We start from the raw sequence: 12,935 nt of genomic DNA, 5'->3' as shown, positions 1-12,935 counted from the left end.
GTAGAGAGGTTTTATGGAGGGAATCCCAGAGTTTAGGGCCCAGGCAGTTGAAGGCACGGTTGACAATGTTGGAGCGATGAAAATCAGGGATGTGCATCGAAGCAGCTCAGCGATCTCAGCATAAGAAATAGGAGTCGGCCATTTTGCTGCTCGAGCCTGCTCCGCCATTCAATGAGATCATGGCTGAACTCCACTTTCCTGCACTATCCCCATATCCTTTGATTCTGTTAATATCCAAAAATCTATCGATCTGTGTCTTGAATATACTCAATGACTGAGCCTCCACAGCCCTCTGGGGCAGAGAATTCCAAAGATTCACCACCCTCTGATTTAGGACCGAGATGAGGAGCAGCTTCTTCAATGGATGACTCCTTATCCTGAGACTGTGACCCCTGGTTGTAGACGCCCCAGCCCGGGGGAAACATCCTCTCTGCATCTACCCTGTCAAGGCTGGCTGTAATGTGCTCTGGTATTTCCTGAGGATATGAAAGGTACTATTTAAATGTAAGTGTTTATTTTTGTTTAACACTGAGGGATCGCCTCTCCGTGTAACATGTCCATCGGGCAAACATTATTCATTGGTTAACAGAAATGTTGAATACCCGTAACAAGAAAACTGATGTGACTTTTGAGAACTATAACGCAAACCTGATTAACTTTTAATAATAGAGCTAAGTACAATATACAAAGGATTGGAGTGTTCAGCAAAGTCTCCGTCAGGAACAATGTCTACTGGATCCAAATTAACAAGTCATTCTATTCTCCCTTTCCTAGTCCGAACCATAGACTTTCCCCACCACTGCCATATTCATTTAAACAAACTGCTGCTGTCTGTGCATGTTCAAATGGAGTGCAAGACCTCAAATTGCCAATACTGCACTTCAACAGAACCCCAAGCTATGGTTACTGTTAAAATTTAGGGGATGAAATCAGAGATGACATCATAACACTTGCGAATTTTAGAGTCTACCTCAATCCCAATCCTCAATTTGAACACCGTCCCAGTCAAAGAACGCTTGCCAAAGTACATGACTGGGAATCATGGTGGACCTCCTCCATTTAATTTGTGCTACTAGTCATCATTCCTTCAAACCTGGCTTCTGCATGACTGAAGGACCATGTTATCTTGACCAAAGATCATCCCCTTCTCATCTGCATCGGATACAAATAATAAATCCATCCTCCTTTATCCCTCTGTAATTTTTTCCCAGGCAGAGTTCACTCCTGATTCCACTCAGCTGTGTAAGCATCAGCGCAGGCCCCAGGAACAAATTGAAGGATATTGGACAAAGTGCTTATGCCAGAAAGTTTTTATTAAAGAACATGCTGGACACTACTGTTCCCCAAAGATTGGGAGTTTTGGACAGGTTGTGTTTCATTGTTTGCTGAAAAGACAGCAGCCTGTTTGTGTTAATGTCTGGAGCAGACCCAGGTCTCTGGGCAACAATGGCCAGGAGAAAATTAATCGCAGGCGATTAGCCAGATTGTTCAGTAATAGGAAACCGCTTAGCCCAAGATCGGGTGCCAAGCAGAAACCCATCAACGGCCATTGACATCATTACCTGGATGAGACAGCCCCAAAAGGTGGGAAACTGAACAAAGAATTGCCGTTAAGTCCCAGACCCAGAGGACGCAGACTCCATCAGGAGCCATTGGCAGAATACAGTAACATAAGATGATGGGCCATTCAGGCAATCACCCCAGACAAAGGAAATACTCTATTTTGGCAGGAAGAAGCATGGACTGTAATGTTTGCTGCCATTTCTCTCTCTTCACTTCAAGAACAGTGCACTCTGTCTGGGACGGAGAGGAAACCCACCAATGAGGGACCAAGAGCCTCGCTACTCTACCTTCGGGACCAGGACCTGAATGCTGAAATGGAGGCACAGAATCAGAAGAGGAAGCTTTCCCCAAGGAAGAAGCAGCGAGTAAGCCAACAGATAATCTGGGTGAGCAATATCGAAGCCCACGCACCGTTAAGCCCACCGAATCGAGTGCGAGGGGTGTTCTGTGTCCCAAACCAAGCCTTAGGGGTTTAGTGGGGAGGTGCTGCGTGTGATGATAGTGAGTGTAAGGTGGGATTTGTTGGACAAATCCAATTATACCCTGTACGTTACCAGTGTGTGTTGTTTTCTTAGTTGTCTTAATTTGCGATGGGACCTGTTAGGACGGGCCAGTTTTTGTACTGTTATACTGTTTCGTTTACGCCACCAGGGGTTACTTTTAGATGAAGTATAATGTGGATAAATGTGAGGTTATCCACTTTGGTGGTAAAAACAGAGAGACAGACTATTATCTGAATGGTGACAGATTAGGAAAAGGGGAGGTGCAACAAGACCTGGGTGTCATGGTACATCAGTCATTGAAGGTTGGCATGCAGGTACAGCAGGCGGTTAAGAAAGCAAATGGCATGTTGGCCTTCATAGCGAGGGGATTTGAGTACAGGGGCAGGGAGGTGTTACTACAGTTGTACAGGGCCTTGGTGAGGCCACACCTGGAATATTGTGTACAGTTTTGGTCTCCTAACTTGAAGGACATTCTTGCTATTGAGGGAGTGCAGCGCAGGTTCACCAGACTGATTCCCGGGATGGCGGGATTGACATATCAAGAAAGACTGGATCAACTGGGCTTGTATTCACTGGAGTTCAGAAAAATGAGAGGGGATCTCATAGAAACATTTAAAATTCTGATGGTTTAGACAGGTTAGATGCAGGAAGAATGTTCCCAATGTTGGGGAAGTCCAGAACCAGGGTCACAGTCTAAGGATAAGGGGTAAGCCATTTAGGACCGAGATGAGGAGAAACTTCTTCACCCAGAGAGTGGTGAACCTGTGGAATTCTCTACCACAGAAAGTTGTTGAGGCCAATTCACTAAATATATTCAAAAAGGAGTTAGATGTAGTCCTTACTACTCGGGGGATCAAGGGGCATGGCGAGAAATCAGGAATGGGGTACTGAAGTTGCATGTTCAGCCATGAACTCATTGAATGGCGGTGCAGGCTCGAAGGGCCGAATGGTCTACTCCTGCACCTGTTTTCTATGTTTCTATACACAAAAAGTTAGTATGCAGGTACAGCAAGTAATCAGGAAGGCAAATTGAATATTGGCCTTTATTGCAAGGGGGATAGAGTATAAAAGCAGAGAAGTCCTGCTACAACTGTACAGGGTATTGGTGAGGCCACACCCAGAGTACTGCGTGCAATTTTGGTCTGCGTATTTAAGGAAGGATATACTTGTATTGGAGGCGGTTCAGAGAAGGTTGACTCCAGAGATGAGGGGGTTGACTTATGAAGATAGGTTGGGCCTGTACACATTGGAGTTCAGAAGAATGAGAGGTGATCGTATTGAAACATACAAGATAATGAGGGGGCTCGACAAGGTGGATGCAGAGAGGATATTTCCACTAATGGGGAGACTAGATCTAGGGGACATAGTCTTAGAATAAGGGGCCGCCCATTTTAAACTGAGATGAGGAGAAATTTCTTCTCTCAGAGGGTTGTAAATCTATGGAATTCTCTGCCCCAGAGAGCTATGGAGGCTGGGTCATTGAATATATTTAAGGCAGAGATAGAGATTTTTGAGCGATAAGGGAGTAAAGGGTTATGGGGAGCGGGTGGGGAAGTAGAGCTGAGTCCATGATCAGATCAGCCATGATCTTATTAAATGGCGGAGCCGGCTCGAGGGGCCAGGTGGCCAGCTCCTGTTCCTATTTCTTATGTTCTTAAATTCTTAAAAGCTTCTATAAAAGGGGGTTGAAGAGAAAGGGGCAATCTCCTTGGAGAATAATTCCTGGAACCGATGACTACCTTGGAGTTGTCCTTCAAAAAGGTAGGTGAATAGGAGTCATAAAATCATAGAAATTTACAGCATGGAAGGAGGCCATTTCAGCCCATCGTATCCACATCGGCCGACCAAGACCTACCCAGCCTAATCCCACCTTCCAGCTCTTGGTCCGTAACCCTATAGGTTACGACACTTCAAGTGCACGTCCAAGTATTTTTAAATGTGGTGAGGGTTTCTGCCTCTACCACTCTTTCAGGCCGTGAGTTCCAGACACCCACCACCCTCTGGGTGAAGAAATTTCCCCTCATATCTCCTCTAAACCTCCCTCCCAATTACTTTAAATCTATGCCCCCTGGTTACTGACCCCGCTGCCAAGGGAAACAGGTGATTCCTATCCACTCTATCCAGGCCCCTCAACTTTATACAACTCAATCAGGTCTCCCCTCAGACATCTCTGTTCCAAAGAAAACAGACCTAGCATAAGAACATAAGAAATAGGAGCAGGAGTCAGCCATACAGCCCCTCGAGCCTGCTTCGCCATTCAATAAGATCATGACTGATCTGATCATGGACTCAGCTCCACTTCCCCGTCCGCTCCCCATAACTCCTTATCGTTTGAATAAATTTAAGACAGAAATAGAAAGTTTCTTATTGCCCCAGCTTCCACAGCTCTGTTAGGCAGTGAATTCCACAGATTTACAACCCTCAGAAGAAATTTCTCCTCATCTCTGTTTTAAATGGGCGGCCCATTAGTCTAAGATCATGCCTCCTAGTTCTAGTCTCCCCCATCAGTGGAAACATCCTCTCTGCATCCACCTTGTCAAGCCCCCTCATAATCTTATACGTTTCGATAAGATCACCTCTTATTCTTCTGAATTCCAATGAGTAGAGGCCCAACCTCCTCAACCTTTCCTCATAAGTCAACCCCCTCATCCCCGGAATCAACCGAGTGAACCTTCTCTGAACTGCCTCCAAAGCAAGTATATCCTTTCGTAAATATGGAAACCAAAACTGCACGCAGTATTCCAGGTGTGGCCTCACCAATACCCTGCATAGCTGTAGCAAGACTTCCCTGCCTTTATACTCCATCCCCTTTGCAATAAAGGCCAAGATACCATTGGCCTTCCTGATCACTTGCTGTATCTGCATACTATCCTTTTGAATCTCCAATCTTTGCTCATAGCCAAAATTCTCCAGTCCAGGCAACATTCTTGTAACTCTCCTCTGCACCCTTTCCAGTGCAAATCACATCTTTCCTGTAATGTGGTGACTAGAACAGCATGCAGTACTCCAGCTGTGGCCTAACCAGTATTTTATACAGTTCAAGCATAACATCCTTGCTCTTGTATTCCATGCCTTGACTAATAAAGGCAAGTATTCCATATGCCGCCTTAAACCTTCTCTACCTGGCCTGCTATCTTCAGGGATCTGTGGACCTGCACTCCAAGGTCCCTTTGTTCCTCTACACTTTTCAGTGTTGTACCATTTAATGTGTATTTCCTTGCCTTGTTAGTCCTCCCCAAATGCATTACCTCACACTTATCCGGATTGAATTCCATTTGCCAATGTTCCACCCAACTGACCAGTACATTTATTTAAGGAAGGATATACTTGCATTAGAGGCAGTTCAGAGAAGGTTTACAAGGTAGATTCCTGAGATGAAGGGGTTGTCATATGAAGAAAGGTTGAGCAGGTTGGGCCTGTACACCTTGGAGTTTAGAAGAATGAGAGATGATCTTATTGAAACATATAAGATTGTGAGGGATCTCGAGGACGTTTCCCCTCGTGGGGGAATCTGGAACTAGGGGACATAGTCTTAGAATAAGGGGTCGCCCATTTAAAACAAAGATAAAGGAGGAATTTCTTCTCGGAGGGTCGTGAATCTTTGGAATTCTCTGCCCCAGAGAGCTGTGGAGGCTGGGTCATTGAATATATTCAAAGATGGAGATAGACCGATTTTTGAATGATCAGGGAACCAAGGGTTATGGGGAGCAGGCGGGAAAGTGGAGTTGAGGCCAGGACCAGAATCAGTCATGATCTTATTGAATGGTTGAGCAGGTTCGAGGGGCCAAATGGCCTGCTCTTATTTCTTATGTTATGTACATTGATATCTTTCTGCAATCCACAACTTTCTTCTTCATTATCAACCACACAGCCTATTTTAGTGTCATCTGCAAACTTCTTAATCATACCCCCAACTTTCAAGTCCAAGGCATTGATTATATACCACAAAAAACCAGGGACCCAGCACTGAGCCCTATACTCCTCTAGAGGCATGAGGCATTCTTTAGGCATACATATCCTTGATGTTCTAGAGCCCGGAGCATGCAGAGATCAAGCGCAGGCAGTGGAAGGAGCATGCTGCAAACCAGTCCCAACCACCCCTTCCCTCAACGACTATCTGTCCCACCTGTGACGGGGACTGTGGTTCTCGTATTGGAATGTTCAGCCACCCAAGGACTTATTTTTAGACTGGAAGCAAGTCTTGCTCGATTCCGAGGGACTGCCTATGATGATGTTCTAGAGCACAACTGTTTCTTTTTAAATCCACAAGAAAGCAAGGATAAACATTACAAAGGAAGAGTGTTCACCTCAATTACTTAGCAGAATGGAGCAAGCCAGATTTAGTTCCAGTACAAACTAGAGCAGATTCAGACTCAGGGGAACCCACTTATATCCCATTCATCAAGTTGTGCAGCAAGTCTTTCAACCGAGTGCCTCACAGAGCCCTTAAGAAATGGAGGCCATTGGGTTTTGCTGTAGCTTAGTGGGCAGCACCCTCGCCTCAGAGTCAGAAGGTTGTGGGTTCAAGTCCCACTCCAAAAACTTGAGCACATAAATCTAGGCTGACACTCCGAGTGCAGTGCTGAGGGAGCGCCGCACTGTCGGAGGTGCCGTCTTTCGAGATGAGTCATTAAACCGAGGCCAGTCTGCCCGCTCATGGACGTAAAAGATCCCATGGCACTATTTTGAAGACGAGCAGGGGAGTTATACCCGGTGTCCTGGGCCAATATTTATCCTTCAATCAACATCACTAAAACAGATTCTCTGATCATTATCACATTTCTGTTTTTGGGAGCTTGCTGTGCACAATTTGGCTGCTGCATTTCCCACATTACAATAGTGACTATACTCCAAAAGTACTTCATTGGCTGTAAAGCACTTTGATACATATGATGGTCATGAAAAGGCACTATATAAATGCAAGTCTTTCTTTATTGAGGTGTGGACCAGCTAAGATAAGCAAAGGAGACAGGAGACTCACTGAACAACTAGAGATAGATAAGAACTGAGCCACCCTGCCCAAGTCAGTCGTATCTCAAGAACAAATGTTTTTTAAAAATATTTTTAAAAAGTACAAATGCAGTTAACTCATTACCCAAGTATTTTAGACAGAAGCCTGTGGAGCAGCACCCGCCAGGAGACAGCCAAAGGCCAGCTTGGAGTGTACCTGCCAACAACTCTCTGGTGAGCAACTTAAAAGAAATTGAGGAACAAATGATCCAAATGGACCATTACATACTGATCGTGACGATCTTGAAATTCATGTTTCTTACTAAAGATAAACATCTGCAGGAAAATTAAAATCGAGAATTTGAAAGTCGCTGTGACTGAAGCCGCGAGAAATGAGCAAAAAGCGAGCGCCAGCCCGGCACTCACCGCCACCACTTGTCGGTCCACGATTGCCGGAGTGACCAACAACAAGACGGTGCCGGATACAGCCAGCAAAACTCCGGCCACCGCCAGCACCACCGGCCGGACCTTCATATCGCCCAGTGCTGGAGTCAGAGTCGCTGTCAAAGGAGCACAGACTTTCATTTAATAGTCAGCAACAAAAACGTTGCATTATTTTAGGGCAACTAAACAGGTGTCACCGAGTAAGTGGCGATCCGCTTTGGCTTCAGAATCTTATCAATCCTCCGGACCCCGGGCATTCCAGCCCCCTCCCCGGGACTCCCGAGCAGTCCAGCCCCCTCCCCGGGACCCCCCTCCCCGGGACCCCCGAGCAGTCCAGCCCCCTCCCCGGGACCCCCATCCCTGGGACTCCCGAGCAGTCCAGCCCCCTCCCCGGGACCCCTATCCCTGGGACTCCCGAGCAGTCCAGCCCCCTCCCCGGGACCCCCGAGCAGTCCAGCCCCCTCCCCGGGACCCCCATCCCTGGGACTCCCGAGCAGTCCAGCCCCCTCCCCGGGACCCCTGAGCAGTCCAGCCCCCTCCCCGGGACCCCCCTCCCCGGGACCCCCGAGCAGTCCAGCCCCCTCCCCGGGACCCCCCTCCCCGGGACCCCCATCCCTGGGACTCCCGAGCAGTCCAGCCCCCTCCCCGGGACCCCTATCCCTGGGACTCCCGAGCAGTCCAGCCCCCTCCCCGGGACCCCCGAGTAGTCCAGCCCCCTCCCCGGGACCCCCATCCCTGGGACTCCCGAGCAGTCCAGCCCCCTCCCCGGGACCCCTGAGCAGTCCAGCCCCCTCCCCGGGACCCCCCTCCCCGGGACCCCCGAGCAGTCCAGCCCCCTCCCCGGGACCCCCGAGCAGTCCAGCCCCCTCCCCGGGACCCCCATCCCTGGGACTCCCGAGCAGTCCAGCCCCCTCCCCGGGACCCCTATCCCTGGGACTCCCGAGCAGTCCAGCCCCCTCCCCGGGACTCCCGAGCAGTCCAGCCCCCTCCCCGGGACCCCCATCCCCGGGACTCCCGAGCAGTCCAGCCCCCTCCCCGGGACCCCCATCCCCGGGACTCCCGAGCAGTGCGGGACCGGGACCGGGACCCCCTGCGCTCTGGGACCTTTGGTGATGTGAAGCGATGTTTCTCAGGGACCAGCCCAACTGATGCACTTTTCAGAGTTGCCTGCAGGTTAACATTGTAACAAGTCCAGGAGGCGAGAACTGTCTCCTTCACTCGTCCCGGCTCCCCGCCTGGCTTCAGCATTTCCGACTTTCCTCTGACATATTGGATAAGGGCTGATCATGTGACATCTGATCACGTGACACCCCTCGTGTGATGATTAACCACGTGACATTTGCTCACTGCAATTTTAATGCATTTACATTAAAGCTCACTCCGAATTGCCCCCCAGCGGCTGTGTGTGAAAAGTTCCAAGAACCAGGACACCTCCTGTGGGCTGGGCAGGGCAGGGACACCCAGAGCAGAGCAGGGACCCAGGGCAGGGGAACCCAGGGCAGGGACCCAGGGCAGGGGAACCCAGGGCAGGGGAACCCAGGGCAGGGACACCCAGGGACCCAGGGCAGGCAGGAACACCCAGGGCTGCCGACCACCGGGAAAGTCATCGCAAGAATCCTCCTGAATCGCCTTCTTCCTGTGGCTGAAGAACTCCTCCCAGAGTCGCAATGCGAATTCCACCCACTAAGGGGCACAATGGACATGATCTTCACCGTGGGGCAACTACAAGAGAAATGCAGGGAACAGCGCCAACCCCTGTACATGGCCTTCTTCGCCTTCGACACTGTCAAACATGGAGTGTCCTCCTCAGATTCGGCTGCCCTCAAAAGTTTGTCACCGTCTTCCGCCTGCTCCACGATGACATGCAAGCCGTAATCCTCACCATCAGATCCACCACAGACCCCAACGTGACTGTCCTCTTTTCCTATCTCAACATTATTTTAATATTATGGGCACTCTCTGTTGGGATTTCATCACTGGGAGGGAGATAAATACTGGAATTAAGCAACTCAAAAGACCTTGGCACCATTTCAGTGCAGCCACAAAGTCTGAGGCTGATGGTTCTTCAAGACATTGATCTTCCAAATTTCCAATTGAGGTGTTACTGGCTGAAATGTGGCAAAGGAGTACCCAGCTTTTTGGCACTGAAGGAAGGAAACTCACGAAGGGTACAGTCCAACCCCAGTAGAAGGAGATGGCTTTGGCAGTAATTGCCTTCTCCAGAAACTCAAATAGTTACTCAGTTATGGAATAAGTTCAATTACCTCACCAGGTTATTCAAGGTAAGAGGTGACAGTTACAATTTGTACCAATACAAAGTTATGAGCACGTTTCACATTTTTACCCACATTTCTCTCCTTATCCTGAACACCATGCACTTTCTACAATAGTTTTACATCTATTTTTCACTGCTCTTCATATCATCACAATAAAATACATTACAATAAATTCTTCTTCTTCTTAGGCAGCCCCTTGGAGTCGAGGATAACTTGCTTCCACACTAATATGAATTCTTAGGTAACTGATGAGTTCAATGTGGGACCTATAGTCTCTGTCACAGGTGGGGCAGACGATGGTTGGAGGGACGGGTGGGTGGGGTGCCTGGGTTGTTGTGTGCTCTTTCCGCTGTTTGCGCTTGCTTTCCATGTACTCCAGGCGAAGAGACTCGAAGTGTTCAGCGCCTTCCCAGATGCTAGCCTGCACTTTTTAAAACCAGCCTTCATTTCTTAGAGGTGTAGCTTGACAACACCAGGTGCTGGAAGTAATTACAGAAGGGAATTTCAACTGGGAAACATACAGGACTGGCACAGCAGCCCACATAAAGGACTCCAAAGTTGTCAGACACAGCACTGAAGGCCTTAGAACAGGAGGTGGAGAAGAGGAGAGAGGTCCTGTTTCCACAGGGGGCATGAGGCCCTCCAGGCAGACACTGTGAAGGCAATAGGAGCAATTAGCCACGGAGGTTAATATCAACAGTGTTACCCCGAGAACCTGAATGCAGTGCCGGAAGAAGTTCAATGACCTCATACGAGTAGTCAAGGTCATTGAAAGCATCTTCAAATGGAGTATCGCACAAACTGCACCATTAGGCTCTCACAGCCCCATTACTCACCAGCAACGATCTCTATCAATGTGACTCATACCTGACATTCAAACACTGTATCTCACCCTCAGAAATTTACCACTGCTGCAAGCCTCACACCCACATTTCACAGCTTGCACACACTGCCAGATATTCAACAGTGACATGCACATCAGCCAAACACATTGAACCACACTCACTGACACACTTCCCTCTCACTTGCAGGACAACATGGCACATAACCATAGGCAGCGGCAACTAACTGAACCCGCTCGAGGAGGCTTGCCATAATTAGGGTGGCTGTGACTGAGGCCCTGGCTTGCGGCAGCAGTGCTGAAACCATTGAAGATGAGGGTATGCTTATACCTAATCCCCCTTCTCGCATCCAGCTTCCCCCTCACAATCTCTTCCGATTTACAAGCTGTAAATGGTGTAAGCATGCACCTCTTGCTCCCCCCGACCCCATCACAACCCGACCCTTGTGCCTTTCTCACTTCAGAGACCCAAGAAATCCAGCCTGGCCAGCCAGTGGTGCAAAAGAAGAGAGTGATGATGAAGAAGAAACATTATAATTTGATCTGATAGTCGCAGCCACCAGTTCAGGTACTGAAAGAAAAGAAAGACTTGCATTTATATAGCACCTAGCATGACCACTGGACGTCACAAAGCTGTTTACAGCCAATGATGTACATTTGAAGTGTAGTCACTATTGTAATGTGGGAAACACGGCAGCCAACTTGCTCCCACAAACAGTAATGTGATAATGACCAGATAATCTGTTTTTGTGATGTTGATTGAGGGATAAATATTGGCCAAGACACCAGGGATAACTTCCCTGGTCTTCTTTGAAATAGTCGCCATGGGATATTTTACATCCATCTAAGAGGGCAGAAGGGGCCTCAGTTTAACATCTCATCTGAAAGACGGCACCTCTTACAGTGCAGCACTACCTCAGTACTGCACTGGATTGTCAGCCCAGATTTATGTGTTCAAGCTCCTGGAGTGGGACTCGAACCCACAACCTTTTGACTCAGAGGCGAGTCTGGCACTGCATGGACTTTAGAGGGTAGCTTAGGGGCAGGATCTGCATGTGGTGAGCCACTGGGTTCGAGTGGGCTGCAGCCAGGGCAGGCTGACAGGGTAATGCAAGTGTCAACTCCCCGGATGGTGAGGTCACACACGGGTTCTGCCCCAACCCGAGAGTAGATTCAGAAGGAAGAGAAGAAAGCTGGAATTGGAAAGCAGAAAATTAGAACGTGAATTTGGAAGGCAAAGGAAACAAAGGCTACAAAATAGACAACAAGGGAGTTTGGCAGTGCTAAATGGTATATACTTCAATGCAAGGAGTCTAGGGAATAAGGCAGATGAGCTGAGGGCAATGATAGACACTTGGGTGTACGATATTATAGCTATTACTGAGACATGGCTGAAAGAAGGACAGGTATGGCAGCTCAACATTCCTGCTTACAGGGTTTTCAGACGGGATAGAGAGGGGGGTAAAAAAAAGAGGGGGTTTGCAGTATTAAAGAAACAATTGCAGTTGTGAGGAGGGATGATAACTTAGAAAGATCATCAAATGAGGCCATATAGGTTGAATTGAAGAACAAAAAAGGGGTGATCACACTGCTGGGAGTATACTATAGATCCCCAAACTGTCAGAGGGAGATAGAAGAGCAAATATGTAGACATATTTCTAAGTACAAAACCTGTAGGGCATTAATAGTAGGGAATTTCAACTACTCAAATATTAACTGGGATAGAATTAGTGTGAAGGGTATAGAGGGTGCAGAATTCGTAAAATGCATTCAGGAAAACTTTTTAACCAGTTTGTAGCAAGCCCAACAAGGGATGGGATGGTTCGGGACTTAGTTTTAGGGAATTAAGCTGGGCAGGTGGAAGGGCTATCAGTGGGCACTGGGAGGCATTCAGGGAGGAGATCCGGAGGGTTCAGAGCAAGTATGGTCCCTTAAAAAAAAGGGTGGGACGAACAAATCTAGAGCTCCCTGGATGTCAAGGGGTATACAGGGGAGGATAAAGAAAAAAAGGGAGGGCTCAATACTGCAGAAACCCTCGAGGAGTATAGAAAGTGCAGGGGTGAAATTAAAAAGGAAATTAGGAAAGCAAAGAGAAAACATAAAAATATTTGGGAAGTAAAATCAAGGAAAATCCAAAGATGTTTTATAAATACCGGTGCAAGGCAAGGGAATACACATTAAATGGTAGGACACTGAGAAATGTAGAGGAACAAAGGGACCTTGGAGTGCAGGTCCACAGGTCTCTGAAGGTAGCAGGCCAGGTAGATAAGGTGGTTAAGAAGGCATACGGAAGACTTTATTACCCGAGGCATATAATACAAGAGCAGGGAGATTATAGAAACATAGAAAATAGGTGCA

General features: G+C 48.1%; 1 protein-coding gene across 3 annotated transcripts in view; it reads right to left on the bottom strand.

Moving 5' to 3' along the window:
* Window positions 1-8,717, bottom strand: part of scarb1 (scavenger receptor class B, member 1) — a 128,912-nt gene extending 120,195 nt beyond the window's left edge. For all 3 annotated transcript variants that reach the window (XM_070888205.1, XM_070888206.1, XM_070888207.1), the window contains exons 1-2: window positions 8,565-8,717; window positions 7,443-7,576 (exon numbers count right to left, since the gene is read on the bottom strand). In XM_070888205.1, coding sequence (XP_070744306.1) covers window positions 7,443-7,550 — 108 coding nt within the window. In that variant the 5' untranslated portion in view covers window positions 7,551-7,576; window positions 8,565-8,717. The remainder of the gene's footprint in view (window positions 1-7,442; window positions 7,577-8,564) is intronic.
* Window positions 8,718-12,935: the final 4,218 nt, after the last annotated feature.

Source organism: Pristiophorus japonicus, chromosome 8, assembly GCF_044704955.1.
Source record: "Pristiophorus japonicus isolate sPriJap1 chromosome 8, sPriJap1.hap1, whole genome shotgun sequence".
Classification (NCBI taxonomy): Eukaryota; Metazoa; Chordata; class Chondrichthyes; family Pristiophoridae; genus Pristiophorus; species Pristiophorus japonicus.
This window is presented reverse-complemented; position numbering and strand designations above follow the sequence as displayed.